The sequence below is a fragment of the Gobio gobio genome (genome assembly GCF_949357685.1).
Source record: "Gobio gobio genome assembly, chromosome: 6".
NCBI classification, from domain to species: Eukaryota; Metazoa; Chordata; class Actinopteri; order Cypriniformes; family Gobionidae; genus Gobio; species Gobio gobio.
In genome coordinates, this window is record NC_137102.1 from 58,761,583 (window position 1) to 58,786,914 (window position 25,332).

Genomic DNA, 25,332 nt, shown 5'->3' on the forward strand with positions numbered 1-25,332 from the left:
ACGTTTGCATGTTTTTTTACATTCAGAAACATCATAATGAATAAGTAATAGGCTATTTTCTGCCTTGGTTTTGAGGCTCTCTGAAAAATGGTCGGTTTTTATGGGCGTGCTGCACTGAAGACTTGGAAGTAAACGCCCACAGCTATGATTGGATAAGATTTGCATATTTAATGAGTTTCCGCTCCCCTGTCAGTACACCTGAGGAATTGTTTTTAAAGCGTCTGGGGAAACGCTCACAGGGCTCGAAAAATATCTTTATCAAACAAATACAATGATGTACCCACCCACGATTGATTGGAATGTTATTTCTGTATCATTTCGCCCGATCATCAGTGAATATAACCGCGAACCGTACAACGCATTTACGCGCGCGCAAGAAAAGTGATAGTCCATCTGAAAAACACATAGCCCCAGGACTTTGCATTGTGTTTTAATCTCAATATGTCTGCAAATCCAGTCTCGACCTGTATCTTGTTTACAATCGATTCTGCGGTGAAATGAAGCGAACAAACTCAATGTCTTACACACGTGAGCTGGAACCGCATGTTTATTGCTCGGTAGCGCGACCCGTTTAGATCCACAAGTCGGTGGGCGGGCTTGAGGCGGTGCTTCTGCATTCTATGGCCCCGATCACACGGAACGTGTTTATGAAGCGAGATGCGCCTTTTTTTGATAGATTTCTGTTGGCAGAGAGCGTTATGCACGCTGCTTATGCGCCCCGGGCGCCACGCGTTTAACGCTGCATTCACACAGGGCGTCGACGTTAACGCTTGGCTGAAGCATCGTGCAGATGCGACCATCATAGTGACAACAGCCAATCACACGTCTGCTCTGGGGTTGCATGAACGCAATTGGCTAGAGTCTGCCCTAAGGTATTTGCATAGGGCGATCTGATTGGATGACGCCTCCGTTGACGTTTGAAAAGTTGAGAAATCTTCAACTTCTGCCGCTTGCAAAGCGAGTGAAGCGACTCGACGGAACCCACAATTCAGTTCGGCAACGCATGACGTCACCCATTCAAAGTAAATGAGAAGCATTAACGGCGACGCCCCGTGTGAATGCAGTGTTGTGAATGCAATTCGCGTCTGATGCCCGAGAAAAATTGAAAAAATTTAACTTTGGCGTCAATTCGCGCCGCGTTAACCAATCAGGAGCCTGCTCGCTGCAGTCACGTGGTAAAGTGAAGTGATGAGAAACCCCGCATAATTTAAAAATGCTACTAGTGTGTCACAAAATGTAGTTTTAAGACTTTTTCAGGTGAGAATGTAGTTGTTTAAAGCTCAAATCTGTGGTTTATTTATAAAGAGAGCGCCTATTTAAAAAAAATTATCTTGTGTTTTTGGAGTTGTGAGATCCAGGTGATCACCGGGCACTCACCGCTCATAACCCCGGCGAGGGCAGCCTTTCCTCGGCCAGTCCTTCTGACGTTTGCCGCTGGCTCTGATGTCCTGTAGTGGTGCATCTTGTGTGGATCTAACGGGCGATCTTTGGTGTCATGAATCTATAATTTGTTGTCTGCCAAATCGTTTTGACTGAGGGCAAAGAGAAGTTTCATAACTTTATGTTTTAGGACAGAGGTTTTCAAACTTTTTGTGTGTGTGGACCACTATTTGTAATCAAAAAATTTTGCGGACCACCTCATAACACACATAATAAAATATGTCTACACACGGTCCTACCTGAATTAATCCGCACCTCTAAATAGGCTTACTAGCACTAAAACTATAACTAGTCATCAGATCAGTACAACAGGCTTGTTAAAAGAAAGTTTACTGCACACAACGGCTGCCACATATTTAATTTATTTATTCTGGCTCATAGATGCATCCGACTCACTGTCAATCTCTTCATTTTTTGTAACTTCTGCCTCTGTCTCTTTTCTCTTCAGAGAACCTGTTGCTATCCACCGATCCATAACAGCACTGAACTTGAACGTCACGGCTGAGCGCCACTAGCCTATTTTAGTAATCGCACAATAACTTGACAATTTAATACAAATGTTATATCAAGATAGGCCTACATATTCTTTTTACTTTTTATTTTTTAATGGGAATTTCCTAGTAAAATGAAGGTAAAAAAATATTATTTTATTTTATTTTGCCTTTCCACGGACCACCTGCAATACCCTCACGGACCACTAGTGGTCCGCGGACCACAGTTTGGGAATGGCTGTTTTAGGATATTTAAATATACATGTAGTGAAGATAATGTAGGCGTTTCCTGGGCCACATGTGTGTGGCTATTAATGATTAATATATATTTTTAATGAAAATGAAAAGAGGCAGAGTGGTGTTTTATGACATATTTCTCCTGGAGTGCCTTGAACGCGAGTCAATTTCGCTTCCAGCGCTTGATTTCTACACGCGTCCAATCCGCCACGGATGCGCAAATGCATTCAAAATGTTCGCGCGTGAAACTAGACGCGGTAGACGCGATTTTGGCGCTCTATTCGCGTTTGGTGTGAACGCAGCATTAGAAGGGGCGCTCTGAGCGCCCGAAGTTGAAAAAAAATGAACTCTGAGCGGAAAAGCGCTCGACGTCATCACGTTTTTTTTCTGTTGTCCAATCAAATGAATGGAGAGGCGGCCTTCCGTTGTGGTGACGTTACCTTGATGAGACTGACAGGACAGCTGATTCGGGGGTTTCTTACGAACATAAAAAAAAACGCAGCGCACTGCTATTTTCTAAATTGAAAATCGTCGACTAATAAAAGCCTCGCGTTTTCGATCCTGAAAAAGGCGTTCTGTGTGATCGGGGCCTATGACGTCAAAGGTCGACATATTGTGAGATCTCTTGTTTTCTGGGCCTGGTGTCTATAAAAGCTTTTCTTTGGTCCTTTCACACTGGAAGCGATTTTGATGCGCAAATAATTCGCGCAATGGTTTTATTTTTGATCAGCTGTTTGTGCAATGAGGGCTTCCACACCGAACACGAATGTGCTGTGGCGAAAAAACGAAGTTTATTTTTTCGTTTCGATGTCGATTTTTTTTAAACTCTCGCAGCGACAGAAAAGGCTTAAACCAATCACATACAAGGAAACAAAGATCACGAAATGTCCAGTTGATGTCATTAGCTATTCAATCAACATTAACCTTTGCCAGGTATCGCATTTCTCATGAGATTACAGCTGTAGTTGTGTTTACAGCTGTACAGATGCAGCTGCGTTTGCCCACTGTAGGCTACAGACGACGATAACATCAACTTTTGAGTTAAAACTCGTTGATTTTTTTCTAAACCTAATTGTGACTATGGAAAGTGAATGTGTGCTACTGTCTCTGGAGGAGTTGTCCCACGGACATTTGAAAGTAAGTGCGGAACCGGCCATGATAAAGTTTAGCTCTTGTACAAGATGAGCTCCCCTTCAGACTCTCTGTTCTTTAAGACTGGGTGCACCCGAAACCTACTATTCTGTCTTTTAAATAAAGTGAAAAGCTCGTCTTCACTGGATGAGGAAGTGTCCGTGTTTTCTCAGCTGTCGCCGCGAATGTTTTGTAATGTTGGAGCTCTGAAACATCACAGACGTCACAAATTCGTGTCGCAGCTGATGTGAATGGTTTTGACGCAAACTATTCGCACACAAATAATTTTCCTTTTTTTTTTTTTCGTGACGGGTCCGGTGTAAAAGGGCCTTAACAAGGACGTTTTCAGCTCTGAAACTTACAGGATATTTTCATATCACGATGAACTTTTATATAACAAAGGCTCAAAGGAAAGTTGATTTCTCAATTCATCACCCCTTTAATATAGGTCCTAAGTTGTAAGGGATAGCCTACATCCAGCCTGTTGGATGTATATAATCGATTATTATAATGTAAAATAAAAAAAAAACAATTGTCCTGGCAACAAGACGAGTAGGCTAGTCATTTTCAATACAGTCACTGAATGAATCACGTTTGTTACACAGCGTTATTATTGACGACAGACATTATAATATTGCCTTGTTTGCTAAACGTCTAGTTGGGCAAGACAAAATTAGGGAAATCACAGAGGTTAGAATCCGCCTTTTGCCGAACTCACTCCACTCCCTTGTCCCACCCACATACAATGGTTCCCACGCCCATGAACTTGAGTGCCCATCTCTGGTTCAGTCTTTTGAACATTACATGTGTGCACTAGTTTGTGAGCGTTGCTGGTTGCAGTTCACTTAACGGCCACCGTTGCGCTAATAACAAGCATTTCCGAACATGTAGCCCCTTTTTATCCAAGCATAAAATCTGGTGCATTCGCAAATGTGTCTGCTTATAGAAGTAAATGACATACTAAATAATCAAAGCAAACAATCTGTTTAATAATATGTATTATTATGGAAGTAAAATGGTTGTGACCAACAAGGCTACTTAAATGAAAAACATGTTAAAACCATCACCCTTATCCAGAAAACATGGGAATACCTTATTCTTCTTGTTTACACATCCTTTTTTGCTGTAGCCTTTCTTTCGATGGTTAATGAGCTTTTCACATGAATGATTTGGAGCAGCTGGTGTTTGATACCAAAGCAAGTCTTTATCTGCAGAATCACACTGCTAAGCATCTCTTGTCACACAACTAATGCTTTATCTAGAGGAAGTTTGTGAAGCAATGCTAAGTAAGCAGTCTAGTGTTGTCTATTCTTAGGCTGTGTTGTGATTGCAGGTGCAGAGAAGGGATAGAACAGATAATCTGCTGTCCAATGTGAAGAAGACACTCTTGTTTATCACGCTAACATTTTAAGGATGAAGAAAAGGTTAAGGTATTCCTGAAGTAGACCCTACAATGCTCTTTTGACATTCAACTATCTTGTATTCTGCTATAAACTAGTACTGGGTTTAATTTAAAGGGGTGGTTGATTGCCTCCTTTTTTACAATAATTATGTAAAATAAGTCTCTGACGTCCCCACAGTGTGCAGGTGAAGTTTTAGCTCACAGATCATCTTTTATAGCATGTTAAAATGGTCACTTTTTGAGGGCGAACAAAACGCGCTGTTTGTGTGTGTCCCTTTAAATGCAAATGAGCTGCCGCTCACTGGGCGGAGCTTCAGGAGCTCATGTTAGCAGCTCTGATTACCTCATGCAGACCGGCAATGAAACCAAAGATTTTTACCTCTTATCAGACAAATGTCATCTAGTTTTCCCAGCGCCATAACTTCCGGTGGATAAGGTCAAAATACTGGCAGATCAAAGATATATATACATAGATGCCTCATTCAACCGATCCGTGCAGGCACTAAGGAGGAATCTATGTATATATCTAGGATCGTGCCGGTATTTTGCATGTATTTTGACCTTATTCGCCGGAAGTGATGGCGCGGGGACGGCTGATGCAGAGCCAGAGAAAAAAATGAAATAAATTTTTAAATATGGATATTTTTCTTACACAAACGCATCGATTCGCTTCAGAAGGCCTTTATTAACACCCCAGAGCCGTGTGGAGCAGTTATATGACGGACAGATGCATTTTTTATGGACTTCAAAAACAGAGCAACTATTACTGCTATTATAATGCTTGGATTAGCCTGAACATTTTTAATATAGCTCAGATTCAGACTCAGAACTCAGTAGATTTTATTAGTCTGAAAGAAGAATGTCATATACACGATAACTTGAGGATGAGTAAATAATGGGCTAATTTTAATTTTTTGGTGAACTATCCCTTTAACGATCTTCAAGTCATTGATTAGCATATTCTATCATGATAATCTCATCCCCTTTGTTGTGTGTTCCCGGGGGCGGGTTTATGTAGATATTAGGGTTAGTGATGTCACTAACCCGTGAAGAAGCTCGTTGTAGTCCTTAAAATGCAATTTATTTAAAAGAAAATATCTCCCTTTGCTTTGAACTTTAAGCGCTGCAACTTTGCAGATGTTGTTTATGCTCAAATAGCGACACTACACACTCACTAAAGTTTAAAAAGTGAAATCATAATCAACCACTCCTTTAAAGGGATGTCCGTCCACAAATAGGCCTAATTCTGTCATTATTAACTCGTTTACTACTTAAATTTTTTATAAAGCACCATAATTGTTCATAGGACTTATAAGTGTCACGTTTGAATGCAGTGTAAATGATGACAGATTCAAATTTTTATGTGAAATATTCCTTTAAATTATATTTCAATATCTGAGTTTTTATAGTTGCAGACGTATGTTTAAATATACATACCTTGCAGAATCCACAAAATTATAATAATTTTAAACAAGAGGGTTGTTTTTATTTGGTACTGTCCTGAATGAGCTGTTTCACATACATATAGTCCACAAGAATAAAATATAACTGAATTTACAAGTGCTTGATTCTTAAAGAAGACCAATTATGCTCTTTTGCAGTCTTGATTTAGTTTTAAGGCTCTACTAGAGCAGGTTTTCCGGCTTGAATGTTGATTATTTCCTCTCTTCTCAGTCTGTCAGTAACACTCTGTCTCTATGAAGCCCCGCCTTCTGAAAAGCACACTGTGCTCTAATTGGTCGGCTGGATCAGTGTGTTGTGATTGGTCAAACGATTCCAGCGTGTTTGGGAAATGTCCCGCCCCTTACCATAAACACTACTAACTAACTCAACCAGGCCCCGCCCCTTTATTTTCAAACTTTCTGAATATAAAGATCAATGTATCAATAAAGTGTTCTTATTTTGTCTTCTGGGAAACATATCTTCTGTTGCTTCTGAAGGGCAGTGCTAAGTCAAACCAATAAGATCTGTCAACAAAATTAGAAAAATTTACATTTTATCCTTTTCTAAAAGTCTTTGACTGCAACTCTTGGTGATATCACAATGGCAGTTTAATTAGTGTTGTTTTGTAATGAAGGTTAATTAGCTGATGGTGTCCCAGTTTTCCCTTCTTTGGTCAGGCTCTAATGGTTACTTCATTACAGGGTTAATGTTTGGTGTCAGGCTTGGAATAAGGTTTAAAGGATTAGTTCACCCAAAAATGAAAATGATATCATTAATTACTCACCCTCATGTTCGACACATTCGACACCCGTAAGACCTCCGTTCATATTCGGAACACAAATGAAGATATTTGAGTGTAAAGCTGGTGCTGAGAAAGGCTTCAGATAGGCCTCCATTGGCATTCAGTACATTTACACTCACAAGACCCATAAAAGGCACTTAAAATGTCGTTACAAAATCCATCTCACCACAGTGGCTCTACAATAATTTTACGAAGCGACGACAATAGTTTTTGTGCGCAAAAAAAATCAAAATAACGACTTTATTCAACCTCTTCTTGTCTTCCGTGTGTGCCTCCATGCGCGAGAATATGACGCAGATCCGGCGTTCGGGAATCCATGAAATGCACACTTTAGCCCCATTCTGAGCACTACGCCGAGACCCAAAGCACGATCAATGTAGAATTCAACAGCTTAGACACGCGCGTCTTCCTCTGCTTGTAAACAAATCGGTCATGTGTCCAAACGCCGGATCTACGTCATATTCTCGCGCATGCGTCGTGGAGGCACACACGGAAGACAAGAACAAGTTGGATAAAGGCGATATTTAGATTTTTTTTTGCGATTTATTAACCTTTGTTGATGTTACTTAAAATGTTTATGTTAGTTCACAGAGCATTAACTAATGAGAGATTAACTAATACATTCTGTATTATTCATGTTAACTATAATGTAGTTCATTAATTTTAACACATGAAACCTTATTGTAAAATATTACCCAAGATGCAACACTCATTTGGTCTCATTTTTTAATGGAAAGATGGCAAATGCTTTATTTTGAATTCATGCTTAACATAACATAATACAATAAAGCATAATAAACTGACAAAGAAAGAAACAATAGATAAGACATTATTGTCATTCTTATGCATCTTCTCTTTCACTGATTTGAATGTCTACTTCAGATGAAGAAACGTTATTTTAAGATGCCTAATTATTGATCATGAGCTTATTTTTCATTGCTTTTCAGAAAAACAGCAGATGTCCTCAGCTTCGTGATGCTTTCATCCAGGTAGGACATGATCCTAATTCAACCAATCAGATTTTAGTATTCAGCATGACTGAGTTTGAACAACACTCATATGTGTTTGGACTGTTTGATTGTAATTAGGGGAACTTGTCCTGTATGGCTAAAGCATGCCTTGTAAATGTTATCCTCTTAAAGGGATAGTTCACCCAAAAATAAAAATTCAGTCTTTGTGTTAAAGGGGACCTATTATGCCCCTTTTTACAAGATGTAATATAAGTCTCAGGTGTCCCCAGAAAGTGTCTGTGAAGTTTCAGCTCAAAATACCCCACAGATAATTTTTTGGAGTGGAAGGAAAAACATGCATGTATCTTTAAATGCAAATTAGCTGCTGCTCCCCGCCCCCTTTCCAGAAGAGGGCGGAGCCTGTACAGCTCATGCCTGTGATACTAAAAGCTTCTGCCAAAAACTAAAACATCTGTTTGTTTTTGATTATGATCTATATCGCGATCACTCTCACGTGACATTGCAGTTCTTCCTCATGAAAGTTTATTATCTGCATGCGTTTTAAAACCATATCAGTCTAAACGTCTGATATATGGTTTTCTGAGCGCACACACACCCGCACGCGCACAGAAAGCTGATGTCAGACGGAGCGTCCCGTGAGTATTAAACTAAGTTCTCTTTCACGTCTTATTGCGCTTAAACTGTCAAACACACACATAAACACAGTCGGTTCTGTCTGTGAACGCAAACAGCAGGGAAAGAAATCACATGTGTGTATTAGATCTGTGTGTTAAAGTGACAGCAGCGTAATATACAGTACCTAATGCTATATCTGCTGTTAATATGAATCAAACAATAACTTTAGTAGCTTTAAAAAGAACACATTTGTTTTCTTGAACGCTCCGGCGAGGAGATAAACATGGCGGACAGCTCACCGAGGGGAGGAGCTATGCTAATAGGGCGGAGTCTGTCAGCTGTCGTGGGCGGGGCCTAATCATATGTGATAGAAACTGCAAACGGCATGTTTTATGATTTATGGGGATTTAAAAAAAAGGAATGGGTGTATTTTTACTATTATAGGGTGGGTGTGAACACACTGCCGACACACATTTATATTCAAACACCATATAAAAGTGAATTTTGCCTAATACTTTAATCATTAGATGAAGAAAACTAAGTAAAAATTCCTCCAAATCCATACTTGTTGACGATGTGCGGTTTATTGTACGTTTAACCGAACGATCACATCACGACACATTTGTCTTCGGCGGCCTGTTTGACCTCCGTCATCGTGCTCTGAGCTTTAGCCTTGATTGAATCAAAGTCCACGTCCATGTTCTGGAGCTTTCCCAGAAACGAATCGTTTATCTCTTCCTCCTCCTCGTCTTCATCCACCATCTTTGCCAGCTCCTCGGGGATGTCCAGATCGTCTCCGGCCATCTGGACGGTGGCATCGTCTTGTGCGCTCTACAGATGCAAGTGTGAAAGACAGTCATGAGGCCTGAGTTTGAAATATGTTTCAGTATATCAACAAATTCCACATTCAAGTTAAATGTGATCTGGACATGTTATATGAGAGATGAACCCAGCATATGTTATATTATTAAAGGATTAGTTCACTTTTAAATAAACTTTTGCTGATAATTTACTCACCCCATGTCATCCAAGATGTCCATGTCTTTCTTTCTGCAGTCGAAAAGAAATTATGTTTTTTGATGAAAACATTCCAGGATTGTTCTCCATATAATGGACTTCAATGGGCTCCAAACGGTTCAAGGTCCAAATGACAGTTTCAGTGCAGCTTCAAAGGGCTTTAAACAACACCAGATGATGAATAAGGGTCTTATCTAGCCAAACAATCAGTTTCTGAGAGAAACCCAGCAGTATTTATGCTATTATTTTACCTCTCATCAGACGAACGCGATCGTCTCTGAGCTCCGCCATAACTTCCGCTAAGTGAGGTCAAAATACGAGCGTGGTCATAGATCTATACGTAGATGCCTCATTAGCGCCTGCACGGATCAGTAGAATGAGGCATCTACGATCGATATATCTATGACCAGGCTCGTATTTTGACCTCACTTAGCGGAAGTTATGGCGGAGCTCAGAGATGATCACGTTAGTCTGATAAGAGGTAAAATAATAGCATAAATACTGCTGGGTTTCTCTCAGAAGCTGATGGTTTGGCGAGATAAGACCCTTATTCATCGCCTGGTATCGTTTAAAGCCCTTTGAAGCTGCACTGAAACTGTCATTTGGATCTTGAACCGTTTGGAGCCCATTGAAGTCCATTATATGGAGAACAATCCTCATCAAAAACCTTAATTTCTTTTCGACTGCAGAAAGAAAGACATGGACATCTTGGATGACATGGGGGTGAGTAAATTATCAGCAAAAGTTGATCTAAAAGTGAACTGATCCTTTAATGGAAATACCTGTGGTAGTCTGTATTTGTCACGCAGATGCACGCGTAAGTTTGCTCTCTCGGCTTTTTTTGTGGCAAACTCCTGGTCCCTCGCGATCCTGCCAACACAACACACAACACGTCACTGCATTGTTCATGTGTCTGTTCTACAACAGGTTTACTCCATGTTAGACCACAGCTAACAGTGTGAGATAATGTGCTTAACACCTTCAGCATTACAGATCGACAGCACAAATCAGGTCGAGACTTTAGAAACTGCATTGTGTGGTTTTACTGCTTGGACTTTTAGCCCTTTAGTGAATCAGTTTCTGGTGTTTTCTGCTCTATTAAATGGATAAATGGATCTGGAATATGTTATGAGGTGTTTCCTGGGTAAATCTCACAAGGTAAAAATGAGAAATTGTGTTTTGCTGAACATTTTTTGCATTGTTTTCATGAAAATTCAGCATTTTCTTATGCAACTTCTCCTGTAATGATACATTATTTCAATTGTAAAGTCTTTATGGGGTAAATAGTATTTGTTGCACCAAATTTAAAAAGAACAAAAAAAGTGTATTACTGAGAATCTAATGCAATCAATTAATAAAAAGCTTTAAAATAAAACTTTGGTGTGCATTATATTAATGAGAATTTATGTTGATTAAATAAATAAAGCAATTATTACAGTACAATTATGAGAATCTAATGCAATCATTTAATAAAAAGCTTTAAAATAAAACTTCAGTATGCATTATATTAATGGAAATGTATATTGATTAAACTAATGCAAAATTATGAAAATCTAATGGCAATTATTAAATAAAAAAAAACATCAAAAGTAAGGCATATATGCACTATATTAATGATAATTTATTGATTAAATAAATAAAACAAATGACAGTACAATTATGGGAATTTAATAGCAATAATTTAATTAAAAATATTTAAAAATAAAACTGTGTTGATACAGTTTGCATGATATTAATGAAAATGTGTGTTTATTTAAATAAATAAAGCAATTATTACAGTAGAATTAAGATCATCTAAAGGCAGTCATTTAATAAAAAAACATCAAAATAAAATATACAAATATGCATTATATTAATGAGAATTTATTCTGATTAAATAAATAAATATTACAGTAGAATTATGACAATCTAATGCCAATCATTTAATAAAAAACATCAACAATAAAACATCCATATGTGCATTATATTAATGAATATTTTTGCTGATTAAATAAATAAATATTATAGTTGAATTATGACAATCTAATGCCAATCATTTAATAAAAGAGTAAAATATCCATATATGCATTATATTAATGAGTATTTTTGCTGATTAAATAAATAAATATTACAGTAGAATTATGACAATCTAATGCCAATCATTTAATAAAAAACATCAACAATAAAATATCCATATGTGCATTATATTAATGAGTATTTTTGCTGATTAAATAAATAAATATTATAGTTGAATTATGACAATCTAATGCCAATCATATAATAAAAGAGTAAAATATCCATATATGCATTATATTAATGCAAATTTGAAATTATAATTGATATATATATATATATATATGGTACAAAAGTGGGCTTAATAACCCTTATTAGTTTATTGTATTAATCTGGATTGAGATATGTATTGTGAGATGGGCTATTATTTACATGAAAGCAATCAATCTGACCGTCTTCCTAACCCTGGCAATCGTATTACTCTGACCCAGAGATTAGCGCTCGCTCAAACGTGTCCACAGACTGTTCCTTACCGAAATAATAGCCCAGTTACTCGCTGACCCGACGGCAGCAGGATGGAGCCTAAGAAGGTTACAGGGGTTTATGGGTAAAATATGGAGCAGGCGGCTCTATAGAGTCAAGCAAGGTAAACGCTGTAATGCTCAATAGCCAAACACACACACACACACACGGGAGAGCAGACGTGTTGTCATGCTCACAGACAGCAGCACCTTTATGATCATTTCATCAGTTGTTGTGGTCGGATCACACTAAAGGCCGTGACCTTTGACCCGGTAAGGCCTCTCGTGACCCAGTTCTGGTCTTAAAGCCATGGGGCGTTATATAAAGAGATAAGATATAGTGCAAAGCAACATTACGGCAATGTGTGTGTGTAGTCTTTTTTCCGAGACGTCACAGCCTTCGCACTGAGCGGCTTCTCTTCTCACTGTTGACCTCCAGCTCAAGAGGCAGAGTTATTATTATTCATCATTACATGGATTTATGCTTTATTAATATCACATCCTCACATATACTGTCATGCATCTCTGACATCTCTGACCTCAGATCAGCGGTGACGGCTATAACGGACTGATCCCACTTTTGGCCGGCTGGCCACAGGAAATGGGAATTAGGATAAGACAATAATAACAGACTAAGACGATTTCTGATGTTTATAAACATACACACAGTGAGTGGGATTGAAACCTATATTATGTTTGTTTTTTAACCTTCTGTATCATTTATTCATTTAAAATCATGTTATACAGCATTCAACTCGTTTTCTAAAAGTCAGTTTAATGTAATTAAGTTGAAATGACTTAAACATCCAAGTTGACTGAACTTCATTTTTTACAATGATTCTAATATTAATATTATATTATTTATTTTTACTTAAAAGTTACTATAATATGTGTTCTTGCCAAAATACCACAGTTAATTTTTTAACAATTGGAAATATTTACAAATTGTATTTATTTATTTAATTGATTTATTTATATTTAATTACATTTTAGTTATACAAAAATACTTTGGTAACTGTGTTCCTGCCAAAAAATCACAGATACTTATTTGTATAATTATTTAATTATTTTTATATTGAATGAATCATTTAGATAATTATTTCTACAATTTAATTATTTTTATATTTAATGAATAATTTAGTTAATAATTTTATATTTAATGAATCATTTAGTTAATAATTTTATATTTAATGAATCATTTAGTTCATTATTTTTATATTTAATGAATCATTTAGTTGATTATTTTTATATTTAATGAATCATTTAGTAATATTTTTTATATTTAATGAATCATTTAGTTCATTATTATTTTATATTTAATGAATCATTTAGTTCATTATTTTTATATTTAATGAATCATTTAGTTCATTATTTTTATATTTAATGAATCATGTAGTTGATTATTTTGATATTTAATGAATCATTTAGTAATATTTTTTATATTTAATGAATCATTTAGTTAATTATTTTATATTTAATGAATCATTTAGTTCATTATTTTTATATTTAATGAATCATTTAGTTAATTATTTTATATTTAATGAATCATTTAGTTAATTATTTTTATATTTAATGAATCATTTAGTTAATTATTTTATATTTAATGAATCATTTAGTTCATTATTTTTATATTTAATGAATCATTTAGTTCGTTATTTTTTATATTTAATGAATCATTTAGTTCATTATTTTATATTTAATGAATCATTTAGTTCATTATTTTTATATTTAATGAATCATTTAGTTCATTATTTTATATTTAATGAATCATTTAGTTAATTATTTTTATATTTATTGAATCATTTAGTTCATTATTTTTATATTTAATGAATCATTTAGTTAATTATTTTATATTTAATGAATCATTTAGTTCATTATTTTTATATTTAATGAATCATTTAGTTCATTATTTTTTATATTTAATGAATCATTTAGTTAATTATTTTATATTTAATGAATCATTTAGTTCATTATTTTTATTTTTAATGAATCATTTAGTTCATTATTTTATATTTAATGAATCATTTAGTTAATTATTTTTATATTTATTGAATCATTTATTTAATTATTTTATATTTAATGAATCATTTAGTTAATTATTTTTTATTTAATGAATCATTTAGTTAATAGTTTTTATATTTAATTAATCATTTAGTTAATTATTTTATATTTAATGAATCATTTAGTTCGTTATTTTATATTTAATGAATCATTTAGTTCATTATTTTATATTTAATGAATCATTTAGTTAATTATTTTTATATTTAATGAATCATTTAGTTCATTATTTTATATTTAATGAATCATTTAGTTCATTATTTTTATATTTAATGAATCATTTAGTTCGTTATTTTTTATATTTAATGAATCATTTAGTTCATTATTTTATATTTAATGAATCATTTAGTTCATTATTTTTATATTTAATGAATCATTTAGTTCATTATTTTATATTTAATGAATCATTTAGTTAATTATTTTTATATTTATTGAATCATTTAGTTCATTATTTTATATTTAATGAATCATTTAGTTCATTATTTTTATATTTAATGAATTATTTAGTTCATTATTTTTATATTTAATTAATCATTTAGTTAATTATTTTATATTTAATGAATCATTTAGTTCATTATTTTTATATTTAATGAATCATTTAGTTCATTATGTTTTATATTTAATGAATCATTTAGTTCATTATTTTTATATTTAATGAATCATTTAGTTCATTATTTTATATTTAATGAATCATTTAGTTAATTATTTTTATATTTATTGAATCATTTATTTAATTATTTTATATTTAATGAATCATTTAGTTAATTATTTTTTATTTAATGAATCATTTAGTTAATAGTTTTTATATTTAATTAATCATTTAGTTAATTATTTTTTATTTAATGAATCATTTAGTTAATAGTTTTTATATTTAATTAATCATTTAGTTAATTATTTGAGTTACGGGTTTTCACTGTAAATTACACAATGACTTGTTCTTTTTCACTTCCAAAAACTGTAAATTTAACGGTATTTTACTTTAAAATTAAATTAAATGTAAGGTTAGATCTATTACAGTTTTTTACCGTATATAGTACGGAAACTTTCTGTTAACCAATTAACTGTTTTTCACCGTAGCATTTTTACAGTAAAATACTGTTAAAATCACAATCATTTTTTACAGTGTGTTTATGATGCTCAGTGGCTCCCAAATGAAGACATATGTAGTTTACCGTACGATATGAAGAGATCTGTTGTGGATTTTGTTAAAGAACTGTATCCTGCAGATTATAGATTTTGTGATCAGTCAGTAGCACAAAGCAGATGCATTAATATGTAGGGGTCAAGCATACTTCCAAAGTACTTATTTAATTTCACCGAAATATGTGTTTTCCCATCCATTCTTACTGTAATACACACATTTTGACAACAATCACAAATCCCATAGAGAGTTTGGGAATACATCATTTATACATGTGCTGTCAAATTGATGAATTGCATGTAGCATAAAAAATTGTAAATATATACTATATGTGTGTATATATACATACATACAATACATGCACACACACACACACACACACACACACACACACACACACACACACACACACACACACACACACACACACACACACACACACACACACACACACACACACACACACACACACACACACACACACACACACATACATGTATATTTACAAACTGTGGACCCACTTTATATTAGGTGGCCTTAACTACTATGCACTAACATCTTAATTAGGGTTAGGGTTAACCCTAACCCTAACCCTAACCCTAGCTTACCCATACCACCACACCTGTCCCTAACCCTACCCTTAAACTTACCTATACCACCACACCTGTCCCTAACCCTACCCTTAAACTTACCTATACCACCACACCTGTCCCTAACCCTACCCTTAAACTTACCTATACCACCACACCTGTCCCGAACCCTACCCTTAAACTTACCTATACCACCACACCTGTCCCTAACCCTACCCTTAAACTTACCTATACCACCACACCTGTCCCTAACCCTACCCTTAAACTTACCTATACCACCACACCTGTCCCTAACCCTACCCTTAAACTTACCCATACCACCACACCTGTCCCTAACCCTAACCCTAGCTTACCCATACCACCACACCTGTCCCTAACCCTACCCTTAAACTTACCTATACCACCACACCTGTCCCTAACCCTACCCTTAAACTTACCTATACCACCACATCTGTCCCTAACCCTACCCTTAAACTTACCCATATCACCACACCTGTCCCTAACCCTACCCTTAAACTTACCTATACCACCACACCTGTCCCTAACCCTACCCTTAAACTTACCTATACCACCACATCTTTCCCTAACCCTACCCTTAAACTTACCTATACCACCACACCTGTCCCTAACCCTACCCTTAAACTTACCTATACCACCACACCTGTCCCTAACCCTACCCTTAAACTTACCTATACCACCACACCTGTCCCTAACCCTACCCTTAAACTTACCCATATCACCACACCTGTCCCTAACCCTACCCTTAAACTTACCCATCCCACCACACCTGTCCCTAACCCTACCCTTAAACTTACCTATACCACCACACCTGTCCCTAACCCTACCCTTAAACTTACCCATACCACCACACCTGTCCTTAACCCTACCCTTAAACTTACCCATCCCACCACACCTGTCCCTAACCCTACCCTTAAACTTACCCATCCCACCACACCTGTCCCTAACCCTACCCTTAAACTTACCTATACCACCACACCTGTCCCTAACCCTACCCTTAAACTTACCCATACCACCACACCTGTCCCTAACCCTACCCTTAAACTTACCTATACCACCACATCTGTCCCTAACCCTACCCTTAAACTTACCCATATCACCACACCTGTCCCTAACCCTACCCTTAAACTTACCCATATCACCACACCTGTCCCTAACCCTACCCTTAAACTTACCTATACCACCACACCTGTCCCTAACCCTACCCTTAAACTTACCTATACCACCACACCTGTCCCTAACCCTACCCTTAAACTTACCCATACCACCACACCTGTCCCTAACCCTACCCTTAAACTTACCTATACCACCACACCTGTCCCTAACCCTACCCTTAAACTTACCTATACCACCACACCTGTCCCTAACCCTACCCTTAAACTTACCCATACCACCACACCTGTCCCTAACCCTACCCTTAAACTTACCTATACCACACCTGTCCCTAACCCTACCCTTAAACTTACCTTTACCACCACACCTGTCCCGAACCCTAACCTTAAACTTACCTTTACCACCACACCTGTCCCAAACCCTACCCTTAAACTTACCTATACCACCACACCTGTCCCTAACCCTACCCTTAAACTTACCTTTACCACCACACCTGTCCCGAACCCTACCCTTAAACTTACCCATACCACCACACCTGTCCCTAACCCTACCCATAAACTTACCTATACAACCACACCTGTCCCGAACCCTACCCTTAAACTTACCTTTACCACCACACCTGTCCCAAACCCTACCCTTAAACTTACCTATACCACCACACCTGTCCCGAACCCTACCCTTAAACTTACCTATACCACCACACCTGTCCCGAACCCTACCCTTAAACTTACCCATACCACCACACCTGTCCCTAACCCTACCCTTAAACTTACCTATACCACCACACCTGTCCCGAACCCTACCCTTAAACTTACCTATACCACCACACCTGTCCCTAACCCTACCCTTAAACTTACCTATACCACCACACCTGTCCCTAACCCTAACCCTAGCTTACCCATACCACCACACCTGTCCCTAACCCTACCCTTAAACTTACCTATACCACCACACCTGTCCCTAACCCTACCCTTAAACTTACCTATACCACCACATCTGTCCCTAACCCTACCCTTAAACTTACCCATATCACCACACCTGTCCCTAACCCTACCCTTAAACTTACCTATACCACCACACCTGTCCCTAACCCTACCCTTAAACTTACCTATACCACCACATCTTTCCCTAACCCTACCCTTAAACTTACCTATACCACCACACCTGTCCCTAACCCTACCCTTAAACTTACCTATACCACCACACCTGTCCCTAACCCTACCCTTAAACTTACCTATACCACCACACCTGTCCCTAACCCTACCCTTAAACTTACCCATATCACCACACCTGTCCCTAACCCTACCCTTAAACTTACCCATCCCACCACACCTGTCCCTAACCCTACCCTTAAACTTACCTATACCACCACACCTGTCCCTAACCCTACCCTTAAACTTACCCATACCACCACACCTGTCCTTAACCCTACCCTTAAACTTACCCATCCCACCACACCTGTCCCTAACCCTACCCTTAAACTTACCCATCCCACCACACCTGTCCCTAACCCTACCCTTAAACTTACCTATACCACCACACCTGTCCCTAACCCTACCCTTAAACTTACCCATACCACCACACCTGTCCCTAACCCTACCCTTAAACTTACCTATACCACCACATCTGTCCCTAACCCTACCCTTAAACTTACCCATATCACCACACCTGTCCCTAACCCTACCCTTAAACTTACCCATATCACCACACCTGTCCCTAACCCTACCCTTAAACTTACCTATACCACCACACCTGTCCCTAACCCTACCCTTAAACTTACCTATACCACCACACCTGTCCCTAACCCTACCCTTAAACTTACCCATACCACCACACCTGTCCCTAACCCTACCCTTAAACTTACCTATACCACCACACCTGTCCCTAACCCTACCCTTAAACTTACCTATACCACCACACCTGTCCCTAACCCTACCCTTAAACTTACCCATACCACCACACCTGTCCCTAACCCTACCCTTAAACTTACCTATACCACACCTGTCCCTAACCCTACCCTTAAACTTACCTTTACCACCACACCTGTCCCGAACCCTAACCTTAAACTTACCTTTACCACCACACCTGTCCCAAACCCTACCCTTAAACTTACCTATACCACCACACCTGTCCCTAACCCTACCCTTAAACTTACCTTTACCACCACACCTGTCCCGAACCCTACCCTTAAACTTACCCATACCACCACACCTGTCCCTAACCCTACCCATAAACTTACCTATACCACCACACCTGTCCCGAACCCTACCCTTAAACTTACCTTTACCACCACACCTGTCCCAAACCCTACCCTTAAACTTACCTATACCACCACACCTGTCCCGAACCCTACCCTTAAACTTACCTATACCACCACACCTGTCCCGAACCCTACCCTTAAACTTACCCATACCACCACACCTGTCCCGAACCCTACCCTTAAACTTACCTATACCACCACACCTGTCCCGAACCCTACCCTTAAACTTACCTATACCACCACACCTGTCCCGAACCCTACCCTTAAACTTACCCATACCACCACACCTGTCCCTAACCCTACCCTTAAACTTACCTATACCACCACACCTGTCCCTAACCCTACCCTTAAACTTACCCATACCACCACACCTGTCCCTAACCCTACCCTTAAACTTACCTATACCACCACATCTGTCCCTAACCCTACCCTTAAACTTACCCATATCACCACACCTGTCCCTAACCCTACCCTTAAACTTACCCATATCACCACACCTGTCCCTAACCCTACCCTTAAACTTACCTATACCACCACACCTGTCCCTAACCCTACCCTTAAACTTACCTATACCACCACACCTGTCCCTAACCCTACCCTTAAACTTACCCATACCACCACACCTGTCCCTAACCCTACCCTTAAACTTACCTATACCACCACACCTGTCCCTAACCCTACCCTTAAACTTACCTATACCACCACACCTGTCCCTAACCCTACCCTTAAACTTACCCATACCACCACACCTGTCCCTAACCCTACCCTTAAACTTACCTATACCACACCTGTCCCTAACCCTACCCTTAAACTTACCTTTACCACCACACCTGTCCCGAACCCTAACCTTAAACTTACCTTTACCACCACACCTGTCCCAAACCCTACCCTTAAACTTACCTATACCACCACACCTGTCCCTAACCCTACCCTTAAACTTACCTTTACCACCACACCTGTCCCGAACCCTACCCTTAAACTTACCCATACCACCACACCTGTCCCTAACCCTACCCATAAACTTACCTATACCACCACACCTGTCCCGAACCCTACCCTTAAACTTACCTTTACCACCACACCTGTCCCAAACCCTACCCTTAAACTTACCTATACCACCACACCTGTCCCGAACCCTACCCTTAAACTTACCTATACCACCACACCTGTCCCGAACCCTACCCTTAAACTTACCCATACCACCACACCTGTCCCTAACCCTACCCTTAAACTTACCTATACCACCACACCTGTCCCGAACCCTACCCTTAAACTTACCTTTACCACCACACCTGTCCCAAACCCTACCCTTAAACTTACCTATACCACCACACCTGTCCCGAACCCTACCCTTAAACTTACCTATACCACCACACCTGTCCCGAACCCTACCCTTAAACTTACCCATACCACCACACCTGTCCCTAACCCTACCCTTAAACTTACCTATACCACCACACCTGTCCCGAACCCTACCCTTAAACTTACCTATACCACCACACCTGTCCCTAACCCTACCCGTATCCCACCTCAATATCAGCAAAGGTGTTTTGCAATACAATTTGAACACAGTAAGTACATTGTACTTATTTTTTGATGTAAGTACATAGTAGTTAAGGCCACCTAATATAAAGTGGGGCCCAAACTTTTATGTTAGATGCCATTAATTGATTTGATAACACTAATTTATGCACATAAAAACAAGATATCAGTTTCAAAATCACATTTTAGAAGAGAACAACAGCAGTTTGTGATTTGTACACTGCATTTAACCCATCCAAGTTAGCGCACACACATTAGGAGACGTGAGTAGTGAACACACTCATACCCGGAGTAGTTCCTACCAGTATTGAGAATCGAACCCGCGACCTTAGGGTTATAAGTCTGACTCTCTGACCCATAGGTTGGAGATTTAGCTGCTTCATGCCAACTATTCTCGCTCGTTGTGACAACTAACCTATTTTATTAGGTGTTACCACTTCTGGTAGGTAACTATCTGGCACCAAGATGTTAGCAGCAGATCCTTTAAGTCCTGTAAGTTGTGATGTGGGGCCTCCATGGATCGGACTTGTTTGTTCAGCTCATCCCACAGATGCTCGATTGGATTGAGATCTGGGGAATTTGGAGGCCAAGCCAACGCCTCAAACTCGTTGTTGTGCTCCTCAAACCATTCCTGAAGCATTTGCGCAACAAACTGAGATGCTCTGTGTATTCTGACGCCTTTCAGAACCAGCATTAACTTCTTGAGCAGTTTGAGCTCCAGTAGAGCTGCAGTTTTGGACATGCTCTGACCCGTCACAATCTGGCCCTTGTCAAACTCGCTCAAATCCTTACGCTTGCCCATTTTTCCTGCTTCTACACTTTAAAAAAGGATTTGAGGCTTTTGCTACCTCAACTAATTTTCATAAGTTAGTTCAACTAAAATGTTGAGTATAAGATATTAAGTTTACCAGTGCCCAACTACTCCGTTTAATCAGAGTAGTTCAGGCAACATAGATTTCTTAGTTGTATGAACTACAACTAACTATTCTTGAAAAAGTAACCTAGCTGCCTAAAAAAATTATTTTATTCAGCAAAATGCATAGTTAAGCCAATTTTTACATTGTTGGCACAACTATTAATTATAAATTGACTCAACAAGATACTTAGTTTAAACAACTCAAGATAGCAGAAAAAGTTTGTTGGTGTAACTAATTTTATGTTGCCTCAACTGGGATTTAAGTTTATTGAACTTTTAATGTATTGTTGGAGTAACTAAAAAACTTTTAAATTGAAGTTGCTCAGACTATTTTGTCAGCTTCATCTTTGTTATCCCAACGATTAATTTTAAGCCTAAGGAACTCCAATATAAGTTTCTTAGCTAGCTTAACACAAAATTTCAAGGCAGCCAGGTTACAAATTATTTTAAGTTGAATGAGCTTGTTAGTTTTTACAGTGTAACACATCAACTCTGAGGACAAAAATTTTACTCGCTGCCTAATATATCCCACCCACTAACAAGTGATCATCAGTGTTATTCACTTCATAGTGTATTAAGACCTTAACAGAACATGTTCATGTGTCTTATCTCTCTCCATCTGTAGTCTCAGCTCTCATGCAGAGGTGGACAGTAAATAAGTACATTTACTTGAGTACTGTACTTAAGTACACTTTTTGAGTATCTGTACTTTCCTTGAGTAGTATTTTTTCTGGAAACGTATGACTTTTACTTCACTACATATGAAAGACAAATATCGTACTTTTTACTCCACTACATTTCTATCAAGGCCCTCGAAGAAGAAAGTCGTAGCCGCTTTGAAAGTCAGTGGATGATTCGGGGGGTTTTTTTGCAGACAGCCTATCAGTAATCACTCTTGTAGGATCACATGAAGTTCAATGATTTCCAAGTATTTTTTGAACACTAATCAATTGATGGCAAAATAGACGGCGGCAGTTCCCAGACGCAGTGCGCGCAACCATAGTCATACTTAAAAGTTAAAATTAAGAAGAGCAGACGTGGATAAGTCTGAAAAAGTGCGAAAACATGAACGTGCACACAGAAAGCTGCCTCTCAGACGCCAGACCACAAGTACTGAATTTTACTTAAAACTTATTATAGACTAAAACTAAAACAATTCAGATGCCTTAAATGTTATAGTCAAAAGACTAGGACTAAAACTAAATCAAAATTTGCTGTCAAAATTAACATTGGTATGAAGTATGGTTGGTCAAATGATTTTTATAGATTTACCCGCCAAGTTGCCATAGCCTTGTGGATAGAGCGCTAACGCATAGGTAACATTCGACAATGATGTTAGTTAGCATGCAAAAACGTAGTTGGGCTAATAATGTTAACTGAAGTCCTTTCAGAAATGTTTTTTACATAATCCTGTCAAATAAACACAATGTAGAAACCTTTCTTTTCTAGTATGATTTTGACTTTGATAAGAGCTTTGTAACTTTTAAGCAAGTATTTAAATGAGTTCAAGATATGCTAGCATGTCGGATGGAGAATGACTGGCTTAAACCACCATGATGGAACAGCGCATTCATACAACAATGCAACGATAATAAAATACTGCGTTTACTTTTACTTTTGATACTTAAGTACTTTTAAAAGCAAGTACTTCTGTACTTTTACTTAAATAAAAATCTATCTTTACAACTTTCACTTGTAATGGAGTAATATTTAACCAATAGTACTTTTACTTTTACTCAAGAAATGGAGTTGTGTACTTTGTCCACCTCTGCTCTAATGAATGAAACGCTGTACTCACTTCTCCTCGATGAGCTGCTTCTGATACTCCTCAAACTCTTCCCGGCTCATTCCTTTAGACGCCGCCGTCTCTTTTCCGTCCGCCTTCTCGTCTGTATCCTCCTTTCCTCCGGTCATGTTCTTCAGTTTGTCCCCCAACATGTGCTGCATGAGGAATGCCATGTTCTCCGGGTTTAGGCCTGGAGAGTAGATGAACTATCCAATATTCACTAAATTGTGGTGTTAGCTCATGTATTCGACCCAGAGCTTTCCAGAAGTATCCTTTCCAGTTCAGTAACGCCGGCGTTGAAGCTAATTATAACTTATTTTTTGGAGCAACACTAACAATATGAAGACAATAGAGGTGTAGTTTCAGATTTGGCACCTGTTGTTGTGATGGAGATGAGGCTGAGGGTGTGATGAAAACGGCTCAAGGGCTTAGCTTATTATAAAAGCCCATCAAAACCTGTGTTGGCCTCTCCTTGGGCCAAGGACATTACAGCAGCACAGATAATCTGAACGTGCTGTTCATTAATATATGTTGTAAAAACTAAGATTATTGGAGTACGTATTACAAGGAAATGCCAGTTCAGTTTTTCTACTTACAAATTTCACTTTTAATTCAATGTAAATTGTGAACTGTAAATCTTTACACCAAATTTTGTTTCAGTGAGTGTTGCTTCGATGTACAGTATTATCTAAAGGTCTGTGACCACTTGTGAAAAACGCCTTTTTAATACACATTATTAATTGCAAATACTGTTTAAAGCTGAAACATGAACTTGGATCAGTGACTGTTAACTAAAACTATTAAAAATCAATAAATAAATCTGAAATAAAATATAAAAATTTGATGGAAAATAATAATTATTTAATTAATTATTTTTATTTAACCAAAAAAATTATTAAAAATAGTTCCCATTAATTGAAATAAATCTGAAATAAAATATAAATATTGGATGAAAAATTATTATTATTTAGTTAATTATTTGTACAATTATAAAATTGTTAAATTTAGCTAATTGAAATAAATCTGAAATAAAATACAATATAAATATTATATTAAAAATAATTATATATTCCATTATTTTTTATTGTTAACTATTGTTAAAAAAATTGTTTTTAATTAATTAAAATACATTTCAATTAATAAAATATCAATTAAATTAAAAATGCATTATTTAGTTAATTGTTTTTACAATTATAACATTGAAAAAAAACGAATACATTTTTATTTCATTAATTAAAATAAATCTAAAATAAAATAAAGATAAGATAAGAATAATTATTATTTAGTTAATTATTTGATTAATTATAAAACCTTTGCTAACTAAAAAAAACTATTAAAAATACATTTCATTAATAAATCTGAAATAAAATATAAAAAATGTATAAATTTGATTTAAAAAATAGGTATTAAAATTATTTTAGCTATTAGTTAATTAAAATTAATCTAAAATAAAATATTAATATTAATGAAAATTAATTATTATTTAGATCATTATTTTTTACAATTATAATATTGTTGCTAACTAAAAAATAAAACGATTAAAAATTGTTTTCATTTAAATAAATCTAAAAAAATTAAGTAATCTTAAAAAAAGTTGAAATTAAAAGAAAATTGTAATTGACATACCAAAATTACTAACTGAAATAAATATAAATTATAAAGCTAAATAGATTTTTTTTAATTGTTAAAATATAATGAAATGACAAAAAAACAACAAAGCAACCTTGAAATTAAACATTAAATACTGTAATAATACATACATAATGTTAAATATCACTGATGTGAAATTGTGCATGTTGTCTCTTTTGCTTTACTGACAGCAGAAGTGGAGCTCAGCTCCTCATGA

General features: G+C 36.9%; 1 protein-coding gene across 1 annotated transcript; it reads right to left on the reverse strand.

Annotated features, from left to right (window-relative positions):
- Positions 1-7,484: 7,484 nt before the first annotated feature.
- Positions 7,485-23,908, reverse strand: cplx4c (complexin 4c). Its single transcript, XM_079818651.1, has 3 exons — positions 23,499-23,908; positions 10,332-10,419; positions 7,485-9,363 (listed from the first exon to the last, which is right to left on the reverse strand). Exons 1-3 carry the CDS (start codon positions 23,657-23,659, stop codon positions 9,139-9,141), a joined length of 474 nt encoding a protein of 157 aa, XP_079674777.1. The 5' UTR covers positions 23,660-23,908; the 3' UTR covers positions 7,485-9,138.
- Between the last annotated feature and the right edge of the window lie 1,424 nt (positions 23,909-25,332).

Coding starts and splice junctions, on each gene's coding strand:
- cplx4c (XM_079818651.1), bottom strand. CDS start 23,659: ATGGCATTCCTCATGCAGCACATGTTGGGGGACAAACTGAAGAACATG. Junction 10,420..23,498: donor AAGCAGCTCATCGAGGAGAA/GTGAGTACAGCG, acceptor TTGTGTTGGCAG/GATCGCGAGGGACCAGGAGT. Junction 9,364..10,331: donor ACAAATACAGACTACCACAG/GTATTTCCATTA, acceptor TTGCATCTGTAG/AGCGCACAAGACGATGCCAC.